The sequence below is a fragment of the Thermobia domestica genome, chromosome 18 (genome assembly GCF_964235325.1).
Source record: "Thermobia domestica chromosome 18, izTheDome1.hap1.1, whole genome shotgun sequence".
Classification (NCBI taxonomy): Eukaryota; Metazoa; Arthropoda; class Insecta; order Zygentoma; family Lepismatidae; genus Thermobia; species Thermobia domestica.
Genome location: NC_137471.1, coordinates 11,454,760 through 11,482,363, shown reverse-complemented (window position 1 = coordinate 11,482,363; position 27,604 = coordinate 11,454,760). Strand labels below are relative to the sequence as shown.

At 33.9% G+C, this 27,604-nt stretch overlaps 1 protein-coding gene across 1 annotated transcript in view; it reads left to right on the top strand.

The window, feature by feature from the left end:
• The window catches only part of Rgk3 (Rad, Gem/Kir family member 3), a 145,521-nt gene extending 131,413 nt beyond the window's left edge, over positions 1 to 14,108 (top strand). The window contains exons 4-5 of the mRNA XM_081746750.1: positions 250 to 439; positions 9,745 to 14,108. Coding sequence (XP_081602876.1) covers positions 250 to 439; positions 9,745 to 10,013 — 459 coding nt within the window. The 3' untranslated portion in view covers positions 10,014 to 14,108. The remainder of the gene's footprint in view (positions 1 to 249; positions 440 to 9,744) is intronic.
• The last annotated feature ends 13,496 nt before the right edge of the window (positions 14,109 to 27,604 follow it).

The window sequence follows — 27,604 nt, the reverse complement described above, 5'->3', positions numbered from 1 at the left end:
TTCCCCCGCCCCCCGAAAAAATCTAAGTTACGGCGCTGAACTAGACCCAAGTTCACCTTGACTTTAAAGAAAAAAGTTTAATTTATTTTGACTTTAAAACAATTGGCTCGATTTGAACTGTGTTGTACTTTCTGAAGACGAGAAACAATGTTTATATCGTTTGTATTATTTAAGAAAAGTAAAATTGTGGCATGGAAAGTAATTATATTGTTTTCACACTTACAATGTTAACACATGCTTTTCTTGCAGCTGGAAATCAACCGATCAGATCCACCTGATGCCTTTGTGGTAATGTATTCGGTGATTGACAAAGCAAGCTTCCAACGAGCAGAAGATGAATTAGCTCGATTACAAGACTGGGACCTCCTCCGCTCAAGACCTGCTATTCTAGTAGGCAATAAGGTAGATCTGGCCAGGAGCAGGGCCATTTCACCACAAGGTGAGTTCAAACCTTCTCTTAACCCGTGAACGCCCAGCGACATCTACAGGTGACACTATTTTAAAGGTGTCTTCTTCCTTGTACAATAGGTCGACTTCGAAACTTTTTTTTTGTGTGGTGATGCAACATACATAGCTAAGTAGCTGGTGCTACTGTGGTTCACTAGGACCCTCTGGTGGATGAATAGTGAACAAAAATACGCCTTTAAAGTAGTCACCCAGGCCCGAAACCAGTCACATACGTTTGGCGGGGCATAAATATGTTAGGGGGGGAAATCATTAAAAAGTCTCTCACAAATATCTAAATCATGATTTTTGCATTAATAGTAGCGTTTTGTACTGAGGTTTGGGGGGGGGCACGGAAAGTTTGGGGGGCCAGGCTTCCCTAGCCCTCCTCTGGTTGCGGGCTTGGTGTCACCTGTAGGTGACACTGGGCGTTGGCGGGTTAAAAAACCATCTTATATATTAAAAATTTCTAATACTGTTGTACCTATATTTTACAAAATATTAAACAATTTAAGAGTAACATTCATACCATTAAAACGGTTTTCTAAATACATTTATTCCAAGTTACTTACTTCAGAGATAATTCAAACTTTGAAGTCTACAATATTCCGTAGACGACTCAACACCTGTCATTATTTCATAAGAAGAATTTTATTTAGTTGCGTATCTAGAAAACATATAGACCTACATAGTTTTCAGAACTCTATTAAAACTTTTTTTGTCCTTTATAAAGAGTAAGAAACAATCACATGCAACATATCTATATATTAAAATGCTAGATTTATATGTTTCTGACCAATTCTTTTGAGAATGATATGTCGGAAACCAGAAGCTCTAGCCCTTTCAACACGGGGAAACAATTTCGTTCAACGATTTGCAGTTGTTTTGGTTTGTGATAGGCCATTTTTAGCGCGTACAAGAAGAAAGAAAAGTAGCGTTCTCAACGAAGCCATGATTGTCTCCGTGCTGAAAGGGCTAGAAAGGTGCCCTTTTCACTGGTCGATAGCAAACTTTGTGTGTATTGTATTGTTCAGTTCTATTTAAAAAAATGGCCGTTATTTTTTTTATTATATTTTATAGAACTACACTGGAAGTATTGAAATTTGAAAAAGTAAAGCTTCATGTCCTACGAGTTATAAATTCGAACATCACACATTTGTATACGGGGTTAGTATATCTCTCCGGCGTTTGTTTCGTGACCAAATGATAATGAAAAACGAAGGATAGCCATTTCTCCAATCTAAGATGAATCTTTATTGTTTGGAGTGTTCTGCCCAATGAACACCATATATCACTGACATTATAATTAATTGTGTGTGTAATGCATTTGCTTATTACATACTGCATGCAAGAACAAAGAAAACACTAGTCATACGTGAATTAGAAACTCCAATCGGAAGTAGGCTCAAATCTTGCAAGAGATATTGAAAAAGCAATCGATCCCTTTATGATATCCCTTGTCGATTTTTATCAAGACGTCCTTCACTTGTGTTTGTAAAGGGATATGTAGAGATGTTGAGATGAATGACAAGGAGATTCATGTTCATATGTGAATGATGCGCTGTGTAGAGAGCGGAGGTTCAGCTAATGACCAAATAAAATATGGTTCTATTATTCTTAGTACGTGCAATAACAAGTTAACAGCTAATACGTTTGCTATTACTCTGGGAGTGATTACATCTTCTACTCCTTTAAATCATGGATATAATATGTCTGCAACAAAGTTTCTGCAATGTGTTAATATTAAAATCTCATACTTCAAGAATGTGTAGAATCAATAAGAAAATCGAGAGCATCTGAATCCAGTGGACCTAGTGGGATTCTCACTTACAGGTTTAAAAGTTGTACGAATATTCTTCAATATCCATTAACTTTCATTTATAACCTCGTATTAACTACTTGCATTTACCCTGATCTCTGGAAACATAGTAAATTTACTCCAATTCTTATGAAAGGTAACCCGAATCAAATTAAAAGATATAGACCTATTGCTTAAATTTAAACATTTTCTAAAATCTTTGAACAAATTCTTTACTCCATCTCAGCAGATTTTTTTAATTCCAAATAATCCACCTTAAACAATCTTCATACATTTACTCAGTTCCTATCAGAACCATTACATGCTAATCGAGTGATTGATGTGGTATATACTGCTTTTCCTAAGGCATTTGATAAGTTAGACCATTAGCTAAGTTAGGTCCTTTAACTTATCTGATAACTTGTTAAAATTACTATGTTCATATATACTCAATCGAAAATACACAGTTGTTTTTATTCATATACCATTTTCCCATTTTATTGCACTATTCGGCGTCCCACAAGGACCTGATTAAGGCCCATTATATTCTACTTTTTATTAACGACTTACCATCTACTGTCAAATACTCACAGTCATTACTTTATACTGGTGATCTAAAAATTTATAAAGAGATTAATTTAATTATTGATTCTAACAAACTACAACAGGACCTCGATTCATGTTATCAGTGGAGCATAATTGACAATTTATCATTTAATGCTAACTAACTAAAACACCCTTTCTTCGCATGGATGTGTATCTTTGTTCTCCTTATGATACGTATAAGAGATGAATTTACGCTGAAATGGAAATGCGAATGTCACTATCCATCTCACGAATTGAACTCTAGTATTAATCGATTGCGATTTTTTTTTTTTTTTTTTTTTACATATTACTTCCACACACCTTTTCCTCCTTTTGCCGAAAATGTACTAGCAACTAAGTTAGGGCAAGGTACACTTATATACCATAAAATAATAATAACGGCGCAGTTAAAATCGTTATTGAGCTGAGCGAAGCGAAGCTCTTATACTCGGGTTAGCCGTTTGGTTGTCCGCGAACTCCTCCTAGACCGTTTGGGCGATCTCAACCAAACTTAGCACGCTGATAGAGTATGTCGTGCTGAGTGAGAACATAGGTCGAAATCAAAAATCCGATGTACCATCGAGGAATAATCACCGAAAAACGCTTCCTCCTAGACCGTTTGGCCGATCTCAACCAAACTTAGCACGCTGATAGAGTATGTCGTGCTGAGTGACAACATAGGTTGAAATCAAAAATCCGATGTACCATCGAGGAATAATCACCGAAAAACGTTTCCTCCTAGACCGTTTGGCCGATCTCAACCAAACTTAGCACGCTGATAGAGTATGTTGTGCTGAGTGAGAACATAGGTCGAAATCAAAAATCCGATGTACCATCGAGGAATAATCACCGAAAAACGCTTCCTCCTAGACCGTTTGGCCGATCTCAACCAAACTTAGCACGCTGATAGAGTATGTCGTGCTGGGTGACAACATAGGTCGAAATCAAAAATCCGATGTACCATCGAGGAATAATCACCGAAAAACGCTTCCTGATTACGTAGTTTAAGCTCGCTCAGCTCATTTCATTGCAATCGGGTATGTACATTGCATTCCTAGTATATATACATCCAGAGTAGTCCGGAAGTGGGTGTACCCCCTTTAGTTTCAACAGTATAGTTAGGGTTGTCATACGTCCTATTATGTACAGACTGTTTGTATTTTTTGGTCTGTGTCCGTGTCCATATCGGACAAAGCATAAAATAGGAAAATGTCCATATTTGACAGTTTTTGGAGCCCGAAAACTTCCGAATCGGGAATCGCTAAAATCTCGGGCGAAAATAATTGTGTTTTCATCATAGGGTATATAACTTACGTATATTTCAGTTACTATTAGTAAAGTAGTTTATGTTTTTAAAAAATGTCTCATTTTTCCATTCCAGAGTTCTTTTGGTTAGATTTAATATACGTAATTTAATGGCATGATTTATTATGTTTGTGTTAGTGAAAAAAATATAAAGCATGTTAGTTTCCAATAGTGTTTTAAGTATTACAGTAAACAATTGTATGATAACCTAAAAAGGTAATTTTTAGGTAAGAAATTTCAAAATATTTGTTTTGTGTTTGCGCACCGTATCTTTGATATGTCGTCATTTTAAGGCTTGTCCGTATTTTGGATCAAAAAAATTATGGCAATCCTAAGTATAGTGTTAGTTATTGCAGAGTGTCTGTACACAGTTACCTTGAAATCTTAAGAATCATAAACATCGGCATGATCACCATCCATGTCGTAACACAGCTGAATTATGCGCCAAGTTCTCGCAGATGTTTTGCCGAGATACTCCGGAGTCACGAGGGTGAAGGCGTGTTTCACAACTGCTTGTAATTCCTGCGTTGTGTGATATCGAGTGTTTCGTACTTGTTAATACGAAAGCGGTCTGTAAATTTCGCTTTAACACTTTCCATGGTGAGCCATTCCAGGTCAAATCAACACAATTTGAGAACAAAATTTACCTTACCATCTCAGATTGTCATGACACTTTGCACAGGGGTACTATTCATACAGACTAAGAAAAATACCAAATTTCAACTTTATATATCGACCGGTATTGAAGATAGGGCTATGTAAATTTGGAAGAAATGCCCAAAATAGCATGATCAATGTATTTTGAAATTTTAATTACAGCTCTCCTAATTAAGCTAGCGAGCTGGTTGAACTGTCATTTTACAGTATTTTTCATGCTCTTTCCTGTGGTATACAACAGCATATATGCTACTAGAAATTTTTATTTTCAAAATCAAAATCAAAATTTTACTTCAAAATTTTTCAAAAAGTACATACTTTAAAATTTTGAAATTAACCCCATGAATAGATAGTATTGTTGTAAAGCACCCGGCAAAATATGAATTTGGGATTGTAATGGGTTCATTGTTTAAAAAAATTAAAACTAACACTATCTGTCACCTGTGTAACGCTTTTCCTGAAGCCAAACCGCAACCGCTAATCTTTGTTCAATGCTATATGGACTTTGATCACACATTGTTGATTACTTACATTCATTGCAAATATCTGTTACCAAGCAGGACACAGCAGAAAAAAATGAACATGGATAGCAATGTTGCCAGACAATGCTAAGCAATGTTCCCAAACAAATGTGGGTAAAACCGTCAGAAAACACCAATTAGGGGTACGCCCATGAATCTCCTTGTTATTCCTCACATCTGTACATGTTCCTTTATAGACACAAGTGAAAGACGTCTTGTTAAAAATTGGCAACAGATACCATAAAGAAGAGATTTTGTCAATTACTTTTTCAACATATTGCACCGTTTGCAAGATGTAAGCCTATTTCCAGTTGGAGTTTTTAATTCATGTATGATCAGTGTTTTCTTTCTTCTAGCATGCAATATGTAATAAGCAAATACATTACACACACAATTTAATTATAATGTCAGTGATATTTGGTGTTCATTGGGCAAAACACTCCAAACAATAAAGATTCAACTTACTGTTAGAGTGGAGAAATGGTTATCCTTCGTTTTTCATAATTTGGCCATGAGACAAACGCCTGAGTGATATGCAACCCATGCATACAATTATGTGGTGTTGGAATATATAATATGTAGGATATAATGCTTTAGTTTTTTTCTCTTTTAATTTCAACACTTCCAGTGTACCCGTAAAAATGTAATAATGAAATAATGGTCATGTTTTTTAAATATTCAATTAGAACTGGACAATCTACATAAAATTTGCAATCGATCAGTGTAAACGTCATCTTTCTAGAGACTGTAGTTTCCGAGATCTCATTGTCGAAAGGATTAGCCACAAACATATAAACGCCCACAAACGTATAGTTTAAAAGAACTCCAAAGATGGCAGCACAATTCATTTGCATTGATTTTGGAAAAGCCTTATTAAAATACAAAGGCTTTGAACAATAATTTTAGAAACATAAATTTTATATGAAAAAGGTCTACTTAAATAGTTTATTTAAAGTACACATAGTTTAAAATATTTGTTTCTCTTAAACGTGAAATCACAAATAACCGTAAATCAAAGGTTTGAAATCAGAGGTTATAGGTTGGAGCTCAGGCGCTTATGTTGCTGTTGTAGCATTTTAATAGACAGATAGATGGTTGAGTGAACAGTTTAAGCTCGAACAGTCAATTCAGTGTTAGTTTAATTGGATGCTTGGATATTCTTGCAATGCAAAGGAAGCGTTTCTATACGTAGAAAAAGAACTCAAAAACTGAAATGTGGGGGAAAATTTTATTTGAGTTTTAGGAAATGTGTAGTAATAAAAAAGAAAAACGGAGGCCCATTAAAGATGTCAAATGATAGCACTCGGATGATGTAAGAGAAGCAAAGAATAAGCACAAAAAAAAGTGACTATTTTGTTGTTGTTAGACTTCAGCAAAGCATTTCAAACAATTGATCATGATATCTTGTTACAAAAATTAAAATGCTACTGTCACTTTTCAGAAGCACCAATTCAGTGGATGAAGATATACTTATTAGGAAGAACACAGTGTATTGTCACTTCTAACAAGCGATCTGATTGGGTAGGAATAACAAGTGGTGTACCGCAAGGAAGCGTTTCGGGACACCTTTTCTTTCCTCATATATTAATGACGTTACAATAAAAGTTGCAAAGTACCACTTATATGCTGACGATTTATTATCTAGTACCACTTATACTATTTTGCATCTTCGCCGGCGCAATTGCATGAATCAATAAAAATATTAAATGACGACCTAAATAATATAATATTCTACTGTGGTGCAGAGAAAATAAATCCAAAATAAGACTTCGAAATCTATTATCAGACGAAGTCTATTATTATTGATTCGAGATCAAAACTAACAAGTACGTAAGTAGCATTGGCGAAGTGTTATTATCAACTTTAGTTCTAGGTGGTATCATAATTCCATTCTATGAGACGGTTCGCAATTTGAGAATGGTTTTTAACAACAAAAAAAAAAAAAAAAAAAGAAAGAAAAAGAAAAATATGTAGTAGAGGTTATTTACCCGTACTTTCGTTACAGAAACTTAAAAATCTGCTTTCACAAGGCATAAAAATTACACTAGTCCATTCACTAGTATTATTGCTGACTTGTACTATTACAGTGCTGTGTATGAAGATTTAACTGAAGAACTTTCTTCTCGGTTACAAAGAATACAAAATAACTGCATACGATCAATATTTAACCTGAAGCCATGTGAGTATGTGACTTCTTAGAGGAATCAATTGTAGTGGCTTAATCTGCGAACTTCTCGTTCATATCAATCTGAGTACTTGTATCGTCAATTTTAATTCTTAGGAACATCTCGTTCCATTAGACGCGCTCCACTGAGTCTTTAAAAAATTCACCACCTAAAACACATTTTTTACTCGAAATCTTTCACAGTAAGCACTATACGTCCATGGAATTCAAGCCCTGATATAATGTAAAACTCACAACTACTTCTCTATTTGAACCCGTTACTGCAGAAAGCAAACACGTTCACAATTCGTAATGTTTGCAGGAGATGCAAAAATTTGAAGAAAACTATCTTTCCGATATTTCCACTTTAACATGAAAATTGAAGGCGTCACGATGCCCATTGTTATTGAGAGGACAAGTGTCATTTTGGTGCTAAACGATGCATTGACCTATTACAAACCATCATTATCACAAAAAAAGGATACGTGTGAATGTTATACATGTTTGGTTTCTACAATAAGTGGTTCATTTAGAAGGAAATTAAAATATTTTCTTGAGGCAGACTACCAGTAATCAGCATCATCAAAGTTACGCCCTTGTGTATTTTCTTCTCTATTTTTAAGATATCTCTCTTTTTATTTTAATTTATTTTTTAGATATATTGTTCTTTTATTACTGTGTATATGTTGGTATACTTCCTACTCTATAATTATTGTATTAAATGGTTAAGTGTAAAACAAGATAAAGTGCCTTAACTTCGCTTTTCAAAGTCAGAGTTAATAAATAAATAAATAAAGTAAGAATAATACTCAAAGTACGTTAAAAACTTTATTTCTTTTATTATACTTGTTTAAACTTTTTAAAGTATAGATTTATACTGTAGCAAAATAATAGAAAATGAAGGGTTTCTTAAAAGAAATCTTAAATACAGGCTTTCCAACTGTTCTATTTTCCTATTTTTTCCTATATTTTGAAAATTTGTGTATATTTGTCCTATATGGTAGTCTTGTCCTTTATTTCCTGTTTTTCCAGTCATTGAATTAATAAAAATACAAGCCAAGGGCAGTTCCAGTGATGATTTAAATTGCTACATATCAGCAATATGCTAAATGTGTCTTAGCATTTTTTTTTTCTGAGGACTAGTCACTAATTCTCACTATTATTTTTTTTATTTGCTTTTTCCTATCCTCCCATATCCACTCTTTTTTTTCTTTGTCTCATACGTGCTTGTTCTTCCCCAGCGAAGCTTAACTGAGGAATCTTGCCATACTCCAGTTTCTTATAACACAAGCTGTATCAGCGTTTTCTTTCAGCAGTGTTTGCAGCAATATTAGCTGGCCATTGAAGTGTGTTGGTAATCACCAACTTTCCCAGCGCCTTCCAATATTGCTGTACATAATACACAGGGTTCTCACACGTCCTGGAAAACCTGGAAATAAAAGTGTGTTGTGAAAACGCCCGGAAAAGTCATGGAAAGCAGAAAAAGGGTGAAAATCCTGGAATTTTTTTTATGAATTGGAAAAAGCCTGAAATTTATGTTGTATAACAGTTGTTAGAAGTTAATATATAATTTGCAGAGCTATGATGAATGAAATTCTTTTACATTGTTTATTTGAGAGGGAAATACGTTGATCATTTTTCTTTAATCAGTAAATCAAGTGATTTATTTGAGTTAGTTTCTTTTTTCCAAAACAATACAACAGGTCTACTAAGTTTAAAAAGCAAAAGGTTATATACACTCTTATTCTGTATTAATCTAAATCTCGTTCGCAGTTGCCTATTGGAGTGAAGGATAGCCTTTTCTTACAATACATTTTTTTATTATTTTATTTATTTATTTATTTGTGCTTCAGAGCATAATATTCTATTGTATAAACCGAACTGTTCTATATTTTTTTTCAATGTCCTACTGGGAGGCCTGTAAATACTAAATTGTTTTAATTCTTGACAGTATTTGGAGAATCTTCCGTATATATAATCAAGTCCTAGCTATTGTTTGTAACTGAGAATAAACAATGAATCAAAATAAATTAATAAGTGTGTAATAGATAGAATAAAAGAAGTGCAGTATCTCTTCATTAACATTTAGGAGGGTAAAATGTTCTTCTGTACTTCTTTCTCGGTTTGTAACCCTACTTTAACGTTGATGAAGAAGTACTGCACCAACTTGATCCTGACTATTAGCGCAAATTTACCTAAAAGGCTATTAAGTTTTTTTTTTTTTTTTTAAATAATAATAATATCTAATTCTTTTTCTTTCTTTCTTCTAGATGGTAGGTGTCTGGCTTGCACATACCGTGCAAAATTTATCGAAATATCTGTCGGTATCAACCATAACGTAGACGAACTTCTTGTGGGTATTCTTAATCAAATCCGATTGAAGTTGGCGAATGCACATCTGGACAAAGAATCTAGTTCACACTGGTACAAAAGCAGAGGCGTCGTAAGGGCCAGCATGAAGGCGCGCCAAGTATTTACTTGGCTCTTCGGTAAAGAGGACTCCAAATTTAAGAACTGTGAAAATCTCCATGTTCTATAACACCTAGAAAAAAAGAAAAGTTTTTTTTTTTTATGTATCTAGTGGTTGTGTGGAGAGAACATTGAGTGATGTACGAATGAAGAAGAGCCGCGCGGCGGGGGCTTATAATATTTAAAAATGCGGTGTTTTTGAAAAAGATACATATATATATCATATCTTAAATATATATATATATATATGTATAAAAACTGCAAGGCATTTTTTTGTATAACAATAACTTCCAATGCGAATTCATGCAACAATAATTCTACTACAATAAAATAAACAAAAAATGCAACAACAATGAGACTTTGTTCTATCAATAATAATAATAATAATATCGTAGTTCTGTTATTTCCTTTTCCCCCTTTTCTCTCCCGGTCCCCTCTTCCTTGTAATGTGTTGAAATATATATATATAAATATACTTGCCTTCTTCCGAAAAATGCTTTATTATTATGTAAATATATAAATATGTTATATATATATACATTATTGTGACAATGTTCTGTATTGTCTCAATATTTATACAAGGTCTATGTATCTTTGTATTGTCTTAAAAAAAATAAGCTGAATAGAACAAATTTATAATTAACTAAGGACGTATTAAGTATCAATAATAATTTATCTGTTGTGACATAAAAGTATGAAAGGCTTTATGAAAACTAATTATGGTACGGATTAATTGTGTGTGAATTTGACAATTAAATTCAATGACTATGAGTTTTGAAAGAGAAAGAAACAAAGTTCCAACTGAAATTTTGTATTCAAATACTACGTAATATCTGTTAACTTAAGATTTTAATTCTATTCTGATAAACTATGATTGAAGTTAGTTTATATTTCGTAAGAAAAAAAATGCTGTAGCAAGTGTCAGTACTGGAGATGTTTATATAGTAGCATATTGGTTATACTATTATCGTATTTTAATTTTAAGGGATCGAAGGCTCTGCTACTTTAGTCAACAATTCAATGATTAACTTCGGAAAATACAGTTGAAAGAAGTAATATCGTGCGTGTCAAATAATCATATCGAAAATTGAGTGCATCCAAGTAGCAATCCGAATGCAAACGTTTCAGCGACAAGTTTTTGCCATCCTCAGTGCGTATTTGAGAACCGGTTACGAAGAAAAAAATAGGGTTATAAACAAGTAACTGTATGTGTACACCATGTGAGGGAGTTTAATTTGTATGACGTGGTATTTTCTCAATTAATATTGAAAGCGGAAGTGGTAGTTGATTCCTACTACTTCCTGTTTTAGTAGAAAAAATAGAGTGCAGAGTGAATATATTCTTAAGACGCTTAATTCATTGCAGAAAACTGCTTATTGCTATCTATTACCGTTTATATTCTTAGCGATCAACATTCAAACCGGAAGTGGTTGATTTCTGCCACTTCCGGTTTGAATAGAGAATAAAGAGAGAAGATAGTACCTGTTGTTAGAATGCTAAATCGTTTTTTTTAAAAAAAAAAAACGTTCCTCACTTATTCTTACCGTTTTGGTTTATGTAGATGAATATTAAAACCGGAAGTTCTAGTGGTTTTCTATCACTTCCGGTTTTAGTATAGAGTTAAGAATGGAAATAAAATGCATTCTTGGGACGCTTAACCAATTACAGGAGAATTCCTTCGTAGCTAAGCGGTTAGCATATGCCCCTTTGGCATGGGAGACCCGGGTTCGATTTCCGGCGGGAGCTCGTGTGGTTCGGATCCCACTTTAATGAATAGGTCCCCCGTCTCATATAGCCTCGCTGCTGAAAGGGAAGTTAAAATCAACTCAAAAATTGCAGGATACTATTTCCCGCTATCAAGTGGTTGTTTTTTTTTACCACTTCCGGTTTGAATATCAAGGGAATCGATTCCTAACTTCTAACACTCTACATCTTGGTCATGATTCATCAACAAACCCTTAATGAACACATCCTGGACGAATGGACACATCGAACAGACAGGGTAAATATATAAAGGATTTTTTTTTTTTTTTTGGTAAACCAAACTACTTAGAAACCAGGAAAATTTAAAACAATGTTTTAATAAATCAATAATAAGTGTTTCTACAGAATAGAAGTTTATTCTCTTCGAATCTGGAGGAAAATTTACAGCAAATACTTCGAGAACCTTATGTATTATTCCTACAGTAAAGGAAATAGATTAAGAGAAAAAGTTTTCCAAGTAGCGTAAATTGTTTAAGGTCACTGATGATGATGAAAAATTCTCCCTGAAACGTTTACGTTTGCATTGCAAGTTGGGTGCTAAAATAAGTACTGAATTTTCGTTATGATTATAGGAAAACATTTGTCGAACCGAAACATTTGGCTTGAATGTTACTATAGAACACTAACCATTTTTTCGTAACTCTTCTCAATATTCATTTCAGATATATCCCTGGCTTTGTTATTACTAAATCCGCAGAAGTAATTTTGAAAATTAGCTAAAAAAAAAAAAAAAAAAAGTAATTCACTTAGCGGACTTTTAAAAAAATTACTATTGATATTTGTTCTTTGTTTCATATTTATACTAATTCGAATGAATGATATGGAACATTAATTCTCGAGCTTTTCATGTAGTCTAGCCCCATGGGCGGAGCTATGGGGGTCATTGCCCCCCAACTTTTTGACAACAAATAAAAATGTCATTTATAAGATCCTAAAATTCTCATTTGTATTAACCGTGCCCCCCCCAGCAGAAAAAAGGTCTCCCCCCAGCAACCAATTCCTAACTACGCCCATGTAGCCCTCTTCAATCATCATTAACGCTACAGAGTACTTCCCATTCTTTCTTTTTCAATATAAGCAGAAGATCTGTTATACTCGTGCATTTAGCGATCATAGTTTTTCTAAATTCAGACTTGTTTTTACAACATAATTACCTGTAAGAAATATTCTAAATGATATTAAATTTCTAGTTTTACCTTACGACGCTTATGCTCTTAAGAGCCTGACATGCTAAAAATAATACAAAATTTACCATGTTTCTTTTGCTTCTGTATTCATAAGTGAAAGGAGATAATGAAATGCAACTTACCACAATCATAGATAATGTTATTCTACAACAGAAAATATGAACATGAACAATTTTCATTGTTGCCATTCATAGAAATTACAGTGTTGTCAGAATAAGAATTCCCCCAAAATGTAAGATAAGGCAACGACTAGAAGAACGAACTCAACTGGATTTTGATTACGTATCATGTTTTGGTATCCTGTGAACTACTTTTTAAATAATAGTTGTATTTAGTTTGTAATAAACAAAATAGTTTTAACATACTGTTATTAAAATTAAATAATAATGTCATTTTAAAAGTAGTTCACAGGATACCAAAACATGATATGTAATCAAATGCAGTTGAGTTCGTTCATCTAGTCGGTGCCTTAACTTAGATTTTGGGGGAATTGTTATACTTCCAACACTGTAATTTCTATGGATGGCAACACTAAAAATTCTTCATGTTCATGTTTTCTGTTGTAGAATAACATTATGTATGATTGTGGTAAGTTGCATTTCATTATTTCCTTTCACTTACGAAAAACAAGCAAAAGAAAAATGGTAAATTTTGTATACGTTTTATATTGAACTTTTTTTTTTTTTTTTTTAGATATGAAAAAACAAAAGCGTTAGAACCAATTAACAATTCTCGATTTTTATCAGTAAACTAACTTTATTGTAAGAAGTAAAGCAAGAAACCAAAAACTAGAGAAGTTCCCTAAGATCATTAGTTTCGATTAGTGAACAATGTGTCCGCTAAGATTTCATTCACTACTACATACAGACAGTCGGATGGACACCTATACTACAGCCTAATAGTGGCAGGGATATGTCAGAAGAATATAGAGGAAAAGTTAGCAAAAATTGTTAAACCATAAAAAAATAGAACAATACAATCATATTTTACACAGCTAAACGTAAATAAAAAACTAACCATTATAGCAATAATGACGAATATGTTTAAGATACACACCAGCAATCGTAGTCATAGAATTTAATTGTCAATGCCCGTTAAAAAAAAAAAAAAAGAAATAAAAAAGAAAAAAAATATATAATTGGACCATCATACTAAAACTTAGAACATGTATCGAACCCAGTAGTTTTCCTTCATTTAATTGCTAGTAATTTACATTTTAAAAAAAATAAAACATTGTAAGATATGAAAATCGTATATATTGCTGCATCTCTCAGCAATTTCATAACTGACAGTGCCTTTACGTATTTTTATCATTTTGTAATAAGTATTTTAGTAAAAACATGTTTACATGCATGAAGTAGCAGTAGTAATTTTTAGCATTTTTCTTCAAACTTTTTTTTTTTTTTTTTTTTTGTTAAGCATAATGTTTGTTTTATGAAGAACAGGGTTTTTCCTGCAATAGTTTGAACAAGAAAAAAAGGTACTTTTTTTAATTTTTACCTAAAAAGAAATTAAAGAAAAAAGTCATTCTACATGTAAAAAAAAAAAATAGATCTGAAAAATATATGTGTAAAAAAAAATTACTGAACACTTGTCCAGTAATGATGTTTATGTGTAATATATCATAGCGAGTCCTATAATTATGTTGTTTAGTGTTAAACCCAATTGCCACTGACTAAAATAATTCACAAACAAGAAAATATCTTATATAGAAAAAGCGATATATATATATATTAGTTGAAAACTGTATTTCTTTCTTTTCTCTGAAATTCTGTAATTATAAGTTGACTTTAATTTGAAAAAAAATTATTAGAGCTTATTCTTATAAAAAAAAGAATTAATTAGAATAAGATGGCTATATATCTACTGGTCAAAGCTTTTATTCTTTATTAAAAAAAAGACTTGAGTAATTTACGGAAAGAGATAGTGTTTTCTTCAATAAAAAAAAATCAAGTTTCAATCATGGAATGAAATTCCATACATTAAGAACATTGTACAATTGTGTCTACAAAAGAAGTCAGGTGTTTTCACATGTCCTGGACCAATTTATCAATAAAAAGAAATAATAGTGTATTTTTTAAAATTTATTTATTTTGTATTATGCCTTGTCATTCTACCTTTATACCGGTTGTATCAAAAACGACTTTAAAACTTTGAAAATTCATATTGATTTATTTAGCTTACAAACATGGTTTTGGTGTCATTCTGTAGCAAAATATATAGTTTTTTTTAACCTTATACCTAGTGGCGTATTTAGGGGGGCTTCCGGGCTTAAGCCCCCCCCCCCGAAATCTTACTTACTATAGTAAAGTATATGAAATATCTTGCAGAATTTTCACATTTTCAGGCAAAGCCCCCCCCGAAAGTTAGCAAAGCCCCTCCCGAAGCAAAATCGTAGATACGCCACTGCTTATACCTAAAGGGGTTCAGTGAGACTTCCATTGGTGATGTGATACACATTTCATCTGAAGTCTCACTTAATCTAGAGACGGGGACGACCTGAAGATTTGTTGTCTCTTACCGAACATCCAGTTTCAATAAAACACTTAAGCCACTGATAAATAGTAGGCCTATTGGGAGAATCTTTACTGTACTTTGTACGAAAATTACATTGTACAGTTGTCGCAGACTTGGATTCTTGAAACCAAAATAACACAGCTAGCACGCTCGGGACCAGTAAAAGCAGCCATCTTTGCTGAAACTACCACTAGCGCTTCCGGTGACTTGTTTCTGAAATAGTGTACTACGTGAGTCAAAAACGTGCTGTATTTTGCTACAAAATGACACCAAAATCATGTCTGTATAATAAATGAATAAATTAATTCAAGTTTGCAAAGTTGTAAGGTTTTTTTTGATACACTCTGTAAAGTGAAACATATTTAAATTGAATACTATTCGTCCTACAGGAATTGATCAACTTACAATACAAGTGGTCAAATTTAAGAATAGTAATATGACTTTATCTACATGCTGATATGCGGTCAAATTAACATGTTTTGCCGTTTTTAAAGCTCAAATAATACAAAGAAAAAAATCTAAACTGGCCATCGACTTTTAAAAATAGTCAACTTAAGGAAAATTAATATGATTATACTTGCTTGTTTCGACAGATTCGCGACTAAATTAAAAATGTGGTAGATTTAACAAGCCTTATTTAAAATCATTTTTAGTGTCATATTAACAGTTTGACTAACGCACCGTATTAACAGTTTGATTACAATATCCGTATTGAGAAACACATTAGAGATGTTAGCCTGATTACAATTTCCTTATTGAGAAACACATTAATGATGTTAGCCTAATTACAATATCCTTATTGAGATACATATTAGTCATGTTAGCATAATTACAATTTCCCTATTGAGAAAAACATTATTGATGTTAGCCTGATTACAATTTCCTTACGACTTATGTCGATAGAGATCAGTCAGATATTTCTACAGGGTTGTCCAAACACGGTAAACAAGATAAGAGAGAATTTTAAGCAAATATAACGCTAGAAATTAGTATTTCAGTGGAAATCAAGCAAAGCACGAGTCTTAAACCATAAGATATAAGTATGTAGAGTGTAATAACATCTATTATTTCATACTGAAAATTTGATCTGAACTGCAATCTAAACTACTTTATATTCGTAATTATGTTTATCAAGAAATTATTATTATCAAGAAATTTCCTTGCACGTCATTTAATGGTAATCTATCTAGGTACACTCAAGTCGAAAATTATTGTCTCATGCCTATGAATATGTTGTTGTAAGAATATAATTTGATAACGAATTCGCCCGGTATTTATTGTAATGTTAGTATATGTATAATCGGCAAAGACATGTATGTAACAAATTTCTTGTCAAAAGAGCAGTAAATAAGAACAATAAAACGAAAATAAAACTTTCTTGTCTATTTAGCAACATTTTGTTTTACTCACTTTAATTTTCGTATTTATAATTCTTTTTCTATGAAATTTAACACAAATATATATTTCCCGACTATACACATAGTATCGGTATTAAAAGTACCCTGCAAAATCATTATCAAATTATATTCTTACAAGAAGACAGTCATAGATATGCGACGATCATTTTGGACATAACTGTACATATAATTTCTTTCTTTCATGTGATAGAGTAAACGAATCTCAAATAGCACGCCACTTCGTTAGAAGCAGAAGTTGCGCCCACAACACCTTCAATTTTGGAAAACATCTACCGAAATTCCACCTGTTATTGATGTCGTTTTTACTTCTAATGCAAAAGGGTGTCTCATTCTATAAGAGAAAAATATAGAGAACAATGTCTCAAATTTAGGAGGATATAAAGCACCATCAATGATTTGCAGGGAAAGTTCTTGAATAATAATGTTGTAAAAATGATTTCGAATATGAAGTAGTTTCGATTGTAGTTCAGATAATGTTTTAAGTATTAAATAACTGTATTATACTGTACATTGTAATTAATAATGGTTGGTTCATAAGAACAACTTCTTGTATACTATTTATTAATGCTTAATTAACGTGTCAAATATACATACATGGTCAGTGTTGCCAACAATCTCTGAAGAAATAAGCATTTTTACGCAAAAATGGCTAGATTTTGAAATGCTAACCTATAACCCACATTGTAGATTTTAAACCTCTTTTTTGCGTGTAGGATTATAAGTAAGTTATAGTAAAATTTGAAATGTTGAATTTTATTCGCTGAAGATTAACAAGCAACAATGACTTTAAATTACAATAAAATCCATTAACAACTCATTCGATTTGTGAAAGTCAACAGCCATGTTGTCAGTTGATTTGAAATAAATCATCATCAATGACGTCGCAGGTAGCCGAGGCGCTGGAACAGGATGCACCATCGTTGAATTGTGGATTGGTTATGTAGATTGCCATTGTCCCAATTTTCAGTAGTACTTCTTTCGGCAGGTCATAGTCGTTACGACAAATTTCTCCGTACACCCACACGAATCGTCATTATTGATTGTTTTCAACTGTCATTCTTGCAATGAAATGCGAAAATTAAAGTAATTAAAAAGTATGAAACAGGACCGTTACGGGAGTGACATTAAAATTCTTTCTTGAGTAGACAAATATTGTTAAGTACCTATAAATCTGTGGATGGGGAGAGAGAAGAAGAAGAAACAATGATTTGATGCGTAATAAAACACCCTCAGCCAAGAGAAATCAATTAATACAATGCCAAATATATAATGGCAAATTGGCTTATTTTTTTTCTTAAAAAATTACATTTGATTTTCAAAGAAAAAAATAATTTTAGAATTTATTTAACGGCTAATAAAAGAGGCCAAAAATGGCAGAAGAGTTTCATAAAATAAGCTATATTTAAGGCTATAAGCATTTCGTAGATCTGTATGGCTAAATGACTCTCCAAATAGGCTAGATTTAGACAAAAGTAGGCTAAATTGGCATCACTGTACATGGTATGCTATCTCAAACCTGTCATCCTGCTACGCAGTGTTGCTAGATACATCCATTACAATACAAAGACTATTAGTGTTGCCAGTCACACACACACACACACACTACAATAACAATTTCTTATTAGACAGTACGTACTTGTATTTTCTCATGTAAGACTATTGCTTTGCTTGGATGTAACGGAAATGTTAATTTCAAGCGCGTTATGTTTGTTTAATGTTCTCTCTTTCTCCTAATGTGTTTGTTGTAGATGGCTCTTTTTGGTATAAATCGTGGATAACATAATGCAACTTATATCTGAATACGCAAGTTAGAATCATGCGTTAATAAAACTTTTAGTACGACACTGATAACGTGGTAACGTCTTTGAATACGGCTGAACATGTTTTACTGTAACATATGCTTTCAAAGCTAGAATAATACAAGAAAAATATATTATTCATTGCAGCTTTGAAAAATTTAAGATTACTAATAAAACTCCAACTGACCAAAATCAGTATATTTATATTTTAACAGTATATACCTGTGTTACATAGTCGAAACTGTAACACAGATATATATACTCTTAAAATATACAGGATATTTCAAAACAACACCGACATTTCGAAGGTCATTCCTGACACCGAGATGAGACCAACCTGGATGCACAAATGCTTCCTTTCGGAGTTACAGACTGCCGAATACGTGAAAAAAATGAACTTTAAAGATCCATTGCGCCAAAACTATGGGACCTATCGTAGTCGGATCAAGATTTCACTAACGAACTACTATGTGCACTAGCCTATTCAAAAATACATGTTTTAGAATCCTGCGATACTTCCGCAAAAATTTTTATAGAGGTAGTTGATGAGTGCTTCAAATTAAATGCTCGTAGCCAAACTCCCTTTATAAAAATTTTTGCGTGAGAACCTTAGGATTCTGAAATATGTATTTTTGGATGAAGCACATATGAGTTTCCCAGTGAAGTCTTGACCCGATTACAATAGGTCCCATAGTTTTAGAGCTATGTCCCTTTAAATTTCGTTTTTTTTTTTTTTTTTTTTAATGTTTTCGGCAGCCTATAACTCCGAAAGAAAACATTTGTGCACCTAAGTTGATCTATACTTTTGTCTTATCTTGGTGTCAGGAATCACCTCCCAAACGTTGTCGGTGTTGTTTTGAAACATCCTGTATATACTGCTTTGGTCAGTTGGAGTTTTATTAACAAAAGTTAGTTGGTCACTACATACAAGTGGCCAACTTAAGGAAGAACAGGGTGATTCTATTTAAATATTTCATCAGATATGTGATCAGATTACAAATGAAGCCAATTTAACATAAGCTCTAGAGAATAACCGAGTTATAAAAGTGGCCAACTTAAGAAGGAAAACCATGATTCTAATTACAAGATTCAATATATATGCAGCAAAATTTAAAGGGGTTGGCAACTTAACAGGTTTAAGTGTATCATGAATGTTAAAGTTACTTGTATACTTTGACCACTTATATAAATTGGTTATTTTATGGCAGTCAACTTAAGGAGGAAAACATAATTCTATTGAAAGGTTTCAACATTTATGTAGCCAAATGAAGAAGGTTGACGACATAACATGTATTACTGTATCATGGATTTCAAAGCTACTTGCTCCGTAGCTCGAGAGCTATGAGACCTATCGTAATCGGGTCAAGGAATTACACAGGAACTGGCACGTGCTCTATCTAAATATCCATGTTTCAGAATCCTACGGTAAAGGCGAATCGAATTTTATAGAGGAATTTGGAGTATGGGGAGATACTTTTAAGTACAGCTCACAGATGACGAGAAGAACCCTAGCAGAAGTAGTGTGACGTAGGTATGGGCTCGCCCACTTTTCGCACGGGGGTTTCAAATGACACCACGGAATATCACACAGATAACTACCCGGAGTAGCAGACGACATCTAAGTATAGACCACACCTCAAAAACCGAAAATGGACTTGACCGTGTCGCTGACCTTTCCCCGCTTCCCCTATTTTAGGGTTTTTCTCGTCATCTGTGAGCTGTACTAATTAAGCACAAATTGCAATTGATGTGAAGGAAGGGACATTGAAACAGATAAACCTATTAAGAAAGCCATAATTTGTATTTAGTAAGGTGTTTGGGCACCTTTTGGCGGCCAGTACAGCAGTAATACAACTTGGGAAGGATTGATAAAGGTCCCGCTGTGTCCAGGATTGTCGTTAACAATATTGGTCGTCTTTCTTTGAAGGCACGACACCACTTCCCTACATGTTGCTTTGAAAGTTAGCCCTCATCATGTACTCTACAATCTGCCTATGAATGTTAGCAAGTGCAGTGTTCTTGGTTCACAGGAAGCACACCACTCACCTCACTTCTACTGTTGACCAAATTTCTAGTAGGGATGGCCACAAAGTTCCGGTTCCGGCGGAACCGGTTCTTAGATCCGGTTTTCAGAACCGGTTCCGGACCTGGATCCGAAAACCCGGTTCCAGAACCGGATCTTAGGAACCGGTTCCATACCTGGATCCGAAAACCCTGTTCCAGAACCGGATCTTAGGAACCGGTTCCAGATCTGGATCTGAAAACCCGGTTCCAGAACCGGATCTTACGAACCGGTTCCAGACCTGGATCCGAAAGCCCCCAAAGACTCGGAAATGAGGCATAAAGATCACCTTCAAAAATAATGCAAAGAGCCGGATCCGAAGAACCGGTTCTAGACCTGGATCCGAAGAACCGGTTCTAGACCTGGATCCGAAGAACCGGTTCCAGACCTGGATCCGAAAAACCGGTTCCAGACCTGGATCCGAAAAACCGGATCCGTTCAGACCCGAAAACCGGTTCCACTAGGAACCGGTTCTGGCCATCCCTAATTTCTAGACGAGTCATCATTTTTAATGTCTGCTTCTCAGATATTCATGATCAGAAATCCAATGTCTTCAAACCTGTACCAAGACAGACATGTTATTAATCTACAAATATTTTAATATTTTTTGTTAAGTTATAGTGAATAAATAAAAGCTTTATGCTTTGTAACCTTTTTTCGATCATCCCTCATACTTTGGACATAAATTTCTTCTTAGTTGCATGCCTTTATGAGGAAATGAAAACCACTAAAATTTAATTTTTTTTTTTTCCACTTGAGTGTTTGTAGTTACAAAAAAAAACTGGTGGAATAACTATTTCTAGATGTTGAAATGGAGAGGAACTTCGATCTTCCATTTTCTTATCCTTTCTTTAAAACTTCGAAGATTTTTAATTTAAAATTTCTACAAAAGTTGGTTGATCCGATAAAATACCGTAATTATTAGAATTTTTTTTTTTGATTGAAAAATCTGTTGTTCATTGAAAAAAAAAACACTGACACGTGGAAGAAAGGACTTCGATTCATCCACTCCAGCCATTAGATTTTCTTGTATTTTAACACATTCTTTATGTGTACTATACTGTGTGAAACAAGATAATTTAGTATACAAATAGTTATTAGTATAATATCAGGGTGTCTATCGGTCACGAAAGTCACGAATGTCACGAAATCAGAAAACGGTCATGAAAGTCACGAAAAAGTCACTAAATTTAACTTTTGGGTCACGATTTTTTTAAATTGTGCAAATGTAAGTACAGATTGGAAGATTTTGTTCTATAAAATGTCAAAATTCAACATCAAAAATGTCTATGGCCGGCTTTAGACGCTACCAAATCGCAAGCAAAGTACGTTTCTATAGCTGGATGAAAATTCGGCCTAATTCGCACCCAAATTCGCTCTTGAAAATGTTAGGAAATTTTATGATTTGGTAAAGAAAAGGTCACGAAAAAGTCACGAAATTTCATTTTGGAATTTTAGTGGACACCCTGTATAATCTTAATCTAGCTAAATAACATAAAATGAATTTAACATAAAATGTCCAGTTCATTTCATGAGATTCCTAAAAACCCTTAATGAGCTTGATTTTCAGAAACTAGACATCGCTGAGGAATAGCTTTGACTTAATAATAAATTAGCTAAATATTGAAACATAGGTGGTGACAGAGTGTGAAGATAGAATCATAAGTTGGAAGAAATGTGTCAATAAACTATCCGTAACGCAAGAAAAATTGTTTATGGAAGTCATTTTGGTTGATAATGCATGTATTTGGGTATAATAGTATATTTAAAAAAAAAACAGATAAAATTATATCAAATTCATGCTCTTTTATGTCCATCGTAAAATAGTAAATTCGCAACTATGTGCATCTAGATTGGTGTCTGAGTAACACAGCGGATAATTAATCAGTATGTAACTACTTATTACTTGGAACGTTCAGAGTGTGCTTTTTTATCGCAGGTTATTCAAAATACAATATAGTTGCAATTTTCTTGATTTTCGAGTATTTATTTTCCAAATAGTTATCTGAAGAAATATTTTGCAATATTTCATTTCAAATGTAAGTACAATTTAGCTTGCCTTCCGCCAATGTAACAGAACATCTGTGTGGTACGAGCACGCGTGTTAATGTTGAAAATGTGTCACCAACAATTAGACTTGTGCTACCAAACAAGATAGAGTATATGGCTTATTGAGACGGTTTATATATATATATAATCTTCTATTATTAGGTTGGTACAAATGAAACGTCCGTTTTTGACGTCTGGTGGGAAACTCACTTCAGCAACACAGCACAGTGATGGACTAATGTCACCTTGTCAAACGTTACAAACTTAGTACTTCCCATACAGTCAGGAAGCAATGCGTTGGTGGACAAAGTCGTATGAAACTCCACTCTCAAGAACATACGACTGCGAATAACTTTGACACTTAAGACATTCTATAATTGAAACTTAAGACATTCTATACAGGAAGCTGCAAAAAACATTACAAATTGCATATGGGCCAGGGACGACGAATGACGATTCATTAAAAAAAAATCGTTGCAGGGACATCGCATTGGAAAATTATCCCGTGGCTACCAATCAACGCTAAATTCAGATGAATTCCTCAGGAGCACCGTGGAAGCATACTTGGAAAAGTATTCATACCATTGCAGAAGAGTTAGGCATACACCACAACACTGTCGATTGATTGCTCCGTGCAATTGGTAAGAAAAAAAAAAGTTAGACTTATGGGTGCCTCAAGATCTCACATCGGACACCATGAATTGCCGCCCGGAAGTGTGTAATTCTCTGCGTACAAAGAACAACCGGGAATGTTTCCTGCATCGAATTGTCGCTTGAGACTTACTTTTTTTTTTTTTTTTTTTTTTTTTTTTTTTTTTTTTAAAGACGGATTTGCAATGATAGTCGTAAATAATTGTCAGAACAATGGTTAGATAGTGAGGACGCTTTTCCTAAGATACCTCAATACCTATAGAATGTTTGGTTGCTATGGTGGAAGTGATCCATTAGGTCTTCCTCAGGAGATGTGAAACCATTATTGCAGACCGTTACAGTGCTGAACTTCATGAAATGCACGGCAAACTTATCCGCAAGCATCCAGCAATAGTCAACAGACATACCCATATACTATTTTATGGGTTTCGTAAGTATTATACTATTTTATAAGCAAATAAAAAAAGAAGGGGTGGAATTCAATTCTGGATCAAAATGGTTTATTTTTTTACTATGCCATTACTCTACTCATTCAACCCACGGAAATTCCGGTGAAGTAACTTTTTATTTTTTCTCTTTCTTTCTTTCTTTCTTCATATATTTAGAATTCCTAGCCGTAGTGTCTCTCAATAGAAGGATTTTACTACTGGATAGTCTGTATCCACAGTTTTATTAACTGTCTTTTTAATTTACTGACTCGGTGTATATTTTGTGTAATTCATTCTTTCATTTTCTTAATTTTTATAATTTCATTTACCACGGGCAAAGATTTAACAAAGAGAGGGGTTTAGCGTTTCCTGAAAATGATTCAACGTTCCTTGCCTATATTTCAGGGCCGGTAAACAGTTATAATAAGATGAATCGTTTGAGAGTTTTCTAATATAAAACCTTGTATATACTTTAAATAGAGAATACATGTTCTGTAGAACATAATGGAATTATGACAAAACAATGAGAAAGTGTATCTAATAATTAAATAATTTGTCTTTTATCATATAAAATGAATTGGGTTGAATAAAGAAAATCATAACTTCGGATAAATAAGATAGATAATTTGATTTAAAGAATAGGAAATTTTAAAAAAAATGACGCACCAAATTTTAAAATTACTTTTTTCGTAAGATTTTTTAGAAGAGTTTTTCGAATTTTCTTCCTTCCTACTCCATAAAATAATAGTAGTTTACTGAAGGGTGAATATATATATCTTCAAAATGGCTCTAATTATTTTGTTTATATTTCATATATGAATATTTCATTGACAGCTACATACTATGGCATTAAGCCATTTTTCTGGAGGGGAAATTACGAGGGATGGTTTATTTTTGGAAGTAAGTCCTTTTCGGATGATTTTTGTCAAAAATGACTCATGTAACTATTTCATATTTCGTAAGTAAACATGTCATTAACAACCTGACAACATGGCGTAACTCATTTGTCTTCAGAAAATTCACAACGGATGGTTAATTCTTGGAGGGAAGATAGGATTTTCGAACAATTTTCTCAAAAATGACACCCATTAATAACACTACAATTAAGATAAGTTCTCATGAAACAATCAACAAGAGGTAGTTTACTCTTGGGAATGGGTTATTTCGGATTATTTTCAAAAAAAAAAAAAAAAAAAAAAAAAAAAAACGTGATTTTGTTCGTATTTTACAAATAAACATTCTATTAATAACTCTACAATACTGAGTCAATTACTTCTTAAGAAAACATACCCAAGGGGTTGTTTACTTTTGGGGATGAGTTTTTCTTTTCAGACCAAATTACCAAAAACAACTCAAGAAAGACGATTTCATTATTAATCCCATAATGTTGTCTAAATCACTTCTATGAAAATATTCACAAGGTGTAGGTTAGGCTCTTGGGGCATTTTTAAAAAAAAATATTTTTGACTTTTTTTTTCAAATACGATTCTTGCTATTCTATTGATATTTCATAAACAAATCTTCCATTAATAACACCACAATATAAGATAAGTCATTTCTCAAGATAAAATCTACAAAGGGTAGTTTACTTTTGGTGATAAGTTTTCTTCGGATAAAGTTTTCCGAATACACTTTATAAGAAACTGTTTCAGTAATAACTGGAGCGTAACATGATTTAGTTTACGGAGCAAGAAAATTGAGTGCGCTGGCTTGTACCTTTTATTGAACTTTACTTTGCAGGTGGTTGGAAAAAAAGTCAATAGATCTATAAAAATAGATTGGAGCCCGAATGAAAACACGAAAACATAACAACAACAACAATTGCAGGCTCGTTTAATATAATATATATAAGCTGGCCATAATATAACAAACGATATTCAGACGCTCAAAAAAGCCTGGACTCAAAAAAAAAAAAAAAAAAAAAAAAAAAATCTACAGTCCTATTCAATGATTCATTAAGGTTAACATAAATAGCAGAAGATCTAAATCTGGAGGCCCAAACACTGTCTGAATTTTTATAAGCCATTTCGAAATCCTGTGCGGAACCAAAAGATCATGCCGAAAGACAATTTTTGATCTTGATTTGATTTGAGTTCAGCAGCAAGGCTATATGAGACGTGAACCTATAGCTTAATATTGGATGATCCAAACCACATGAGCTCCCACCGGAAATTGAACTCGCAAAGGAGTCGAAAATATCCCGAGAACAATGTAATACCTTATTCACGATTATTTTTGAATACGTGCCTACCCTAACAGCACAATTACATAGCAGGCATATGCCTATCATGTTCCCTCACGTACATGCGAATGTGTCCAGTATGTGCCTTATATACTTCTAAGAAAGACATCACATGGATGGCAAGTGATAGTCACAGGCTATGTCCGCCTCTAGGCACATGCCTGACATGTACCTGGGAAACGTGCCTAGTATGTTCTAGGTATGTGTCCCCATGCGGTAAGCGCCAATTACTCTCCCAAAGTATGTTAAATCGCCTATATGCGTAATGTGTTTACATTAAGGTGAGTCTAAACAACACTTTAAACAAGTAAAAAAAAAAAAAAAAAAAAAAAAAAAAAAAAAAAATGTAGGGCTACCCTAGGATGGACGCGAACCACCAACCTTTGGATTACTAGCCGCGTGCCCTTCGACTTGCCCACAGAGGCGATGAAGAGAACGTCGCTTGTAGAGGGATAAATTATTGATGTCTTTTGAATTCGCCTCATCAGATTGCTCCTTTAACCGTGTATATTTGACAATAACCGTTTGGGATCAGTTGAGTTGAGTTGATTTTAGTTTAGTGTCCCGTTCAGCAGCGAGGCTATATGAGACGTGGACCTACTGATTAACGTGGAATCCGAACCACATGAGCTCCCGCCGGGAATCGAACCCGCGTCTCCCACGCCCGTTTGGGATCAGATAAAATCTGTTCGCCATGTAATTTTATAACAAAATGACGAGTGTGTATTTAGCCCTATTTTCTTCCATATTCACTTTCAAATGATCGGCGACAGTTCCCATCTAATAAAGTTGATGCGTTTGTTGTTTCTACATAGTACACAATCGCTTAGTAAAAGAAGCAACAAATGCATCAAATGTGGGAGATGAATATTAATTAGAATACCTAGCACATCTTGTGTTGTTAGGGTATCTGAAACAATATGTACCTAAAAGAGTACCTAGAACATGACAGATATATGTCCCAAGTGACGACACAAAACAAATGACTGTTAGAGTGCGAAACTGAGCCAGGTGTAGCATAGTCCTCTCAACTGTCTGAATTGCAGCACTGATGCATTCTTAGAGCTCGTCTAAGGATTGCGGTACGTAAACAAGGTCCTTAACATTTCCCCACAGGTAGGGATAAAAGTGGATCTGAAAAAGTAAGGGGACGCATGACGTCAAGCCGTCCCCCGTGCCTATCATTGACCATTGTACTTTTTAGAAAGCTGGGGGATCGCTACAGATATTTTCTGCAAGTGAGGGGACGACATCCCCCCTCACTTTACCCCTGCCCACAGGATGAAATCGCAGAGCATTGTATCAGGAGATCTGGAAGGCCAGGTACTTCTCCCTTTACACAAGCACCCAGTGTCCTTTAATTGCCGATACCACCGCAAAATGCTTTGTTTACATTGCGGTTCTTTTCTATACTCTCTTCTGAAAGTGCGTTGCACAGCTATAACAGATGAACATCTGGCATATTCCAGCACATAAAAACTTTTTCTCTTGCTTTCTCTTCATTTTCGACAGGTACTAACCTCGTACTGCCACACTGCACACTC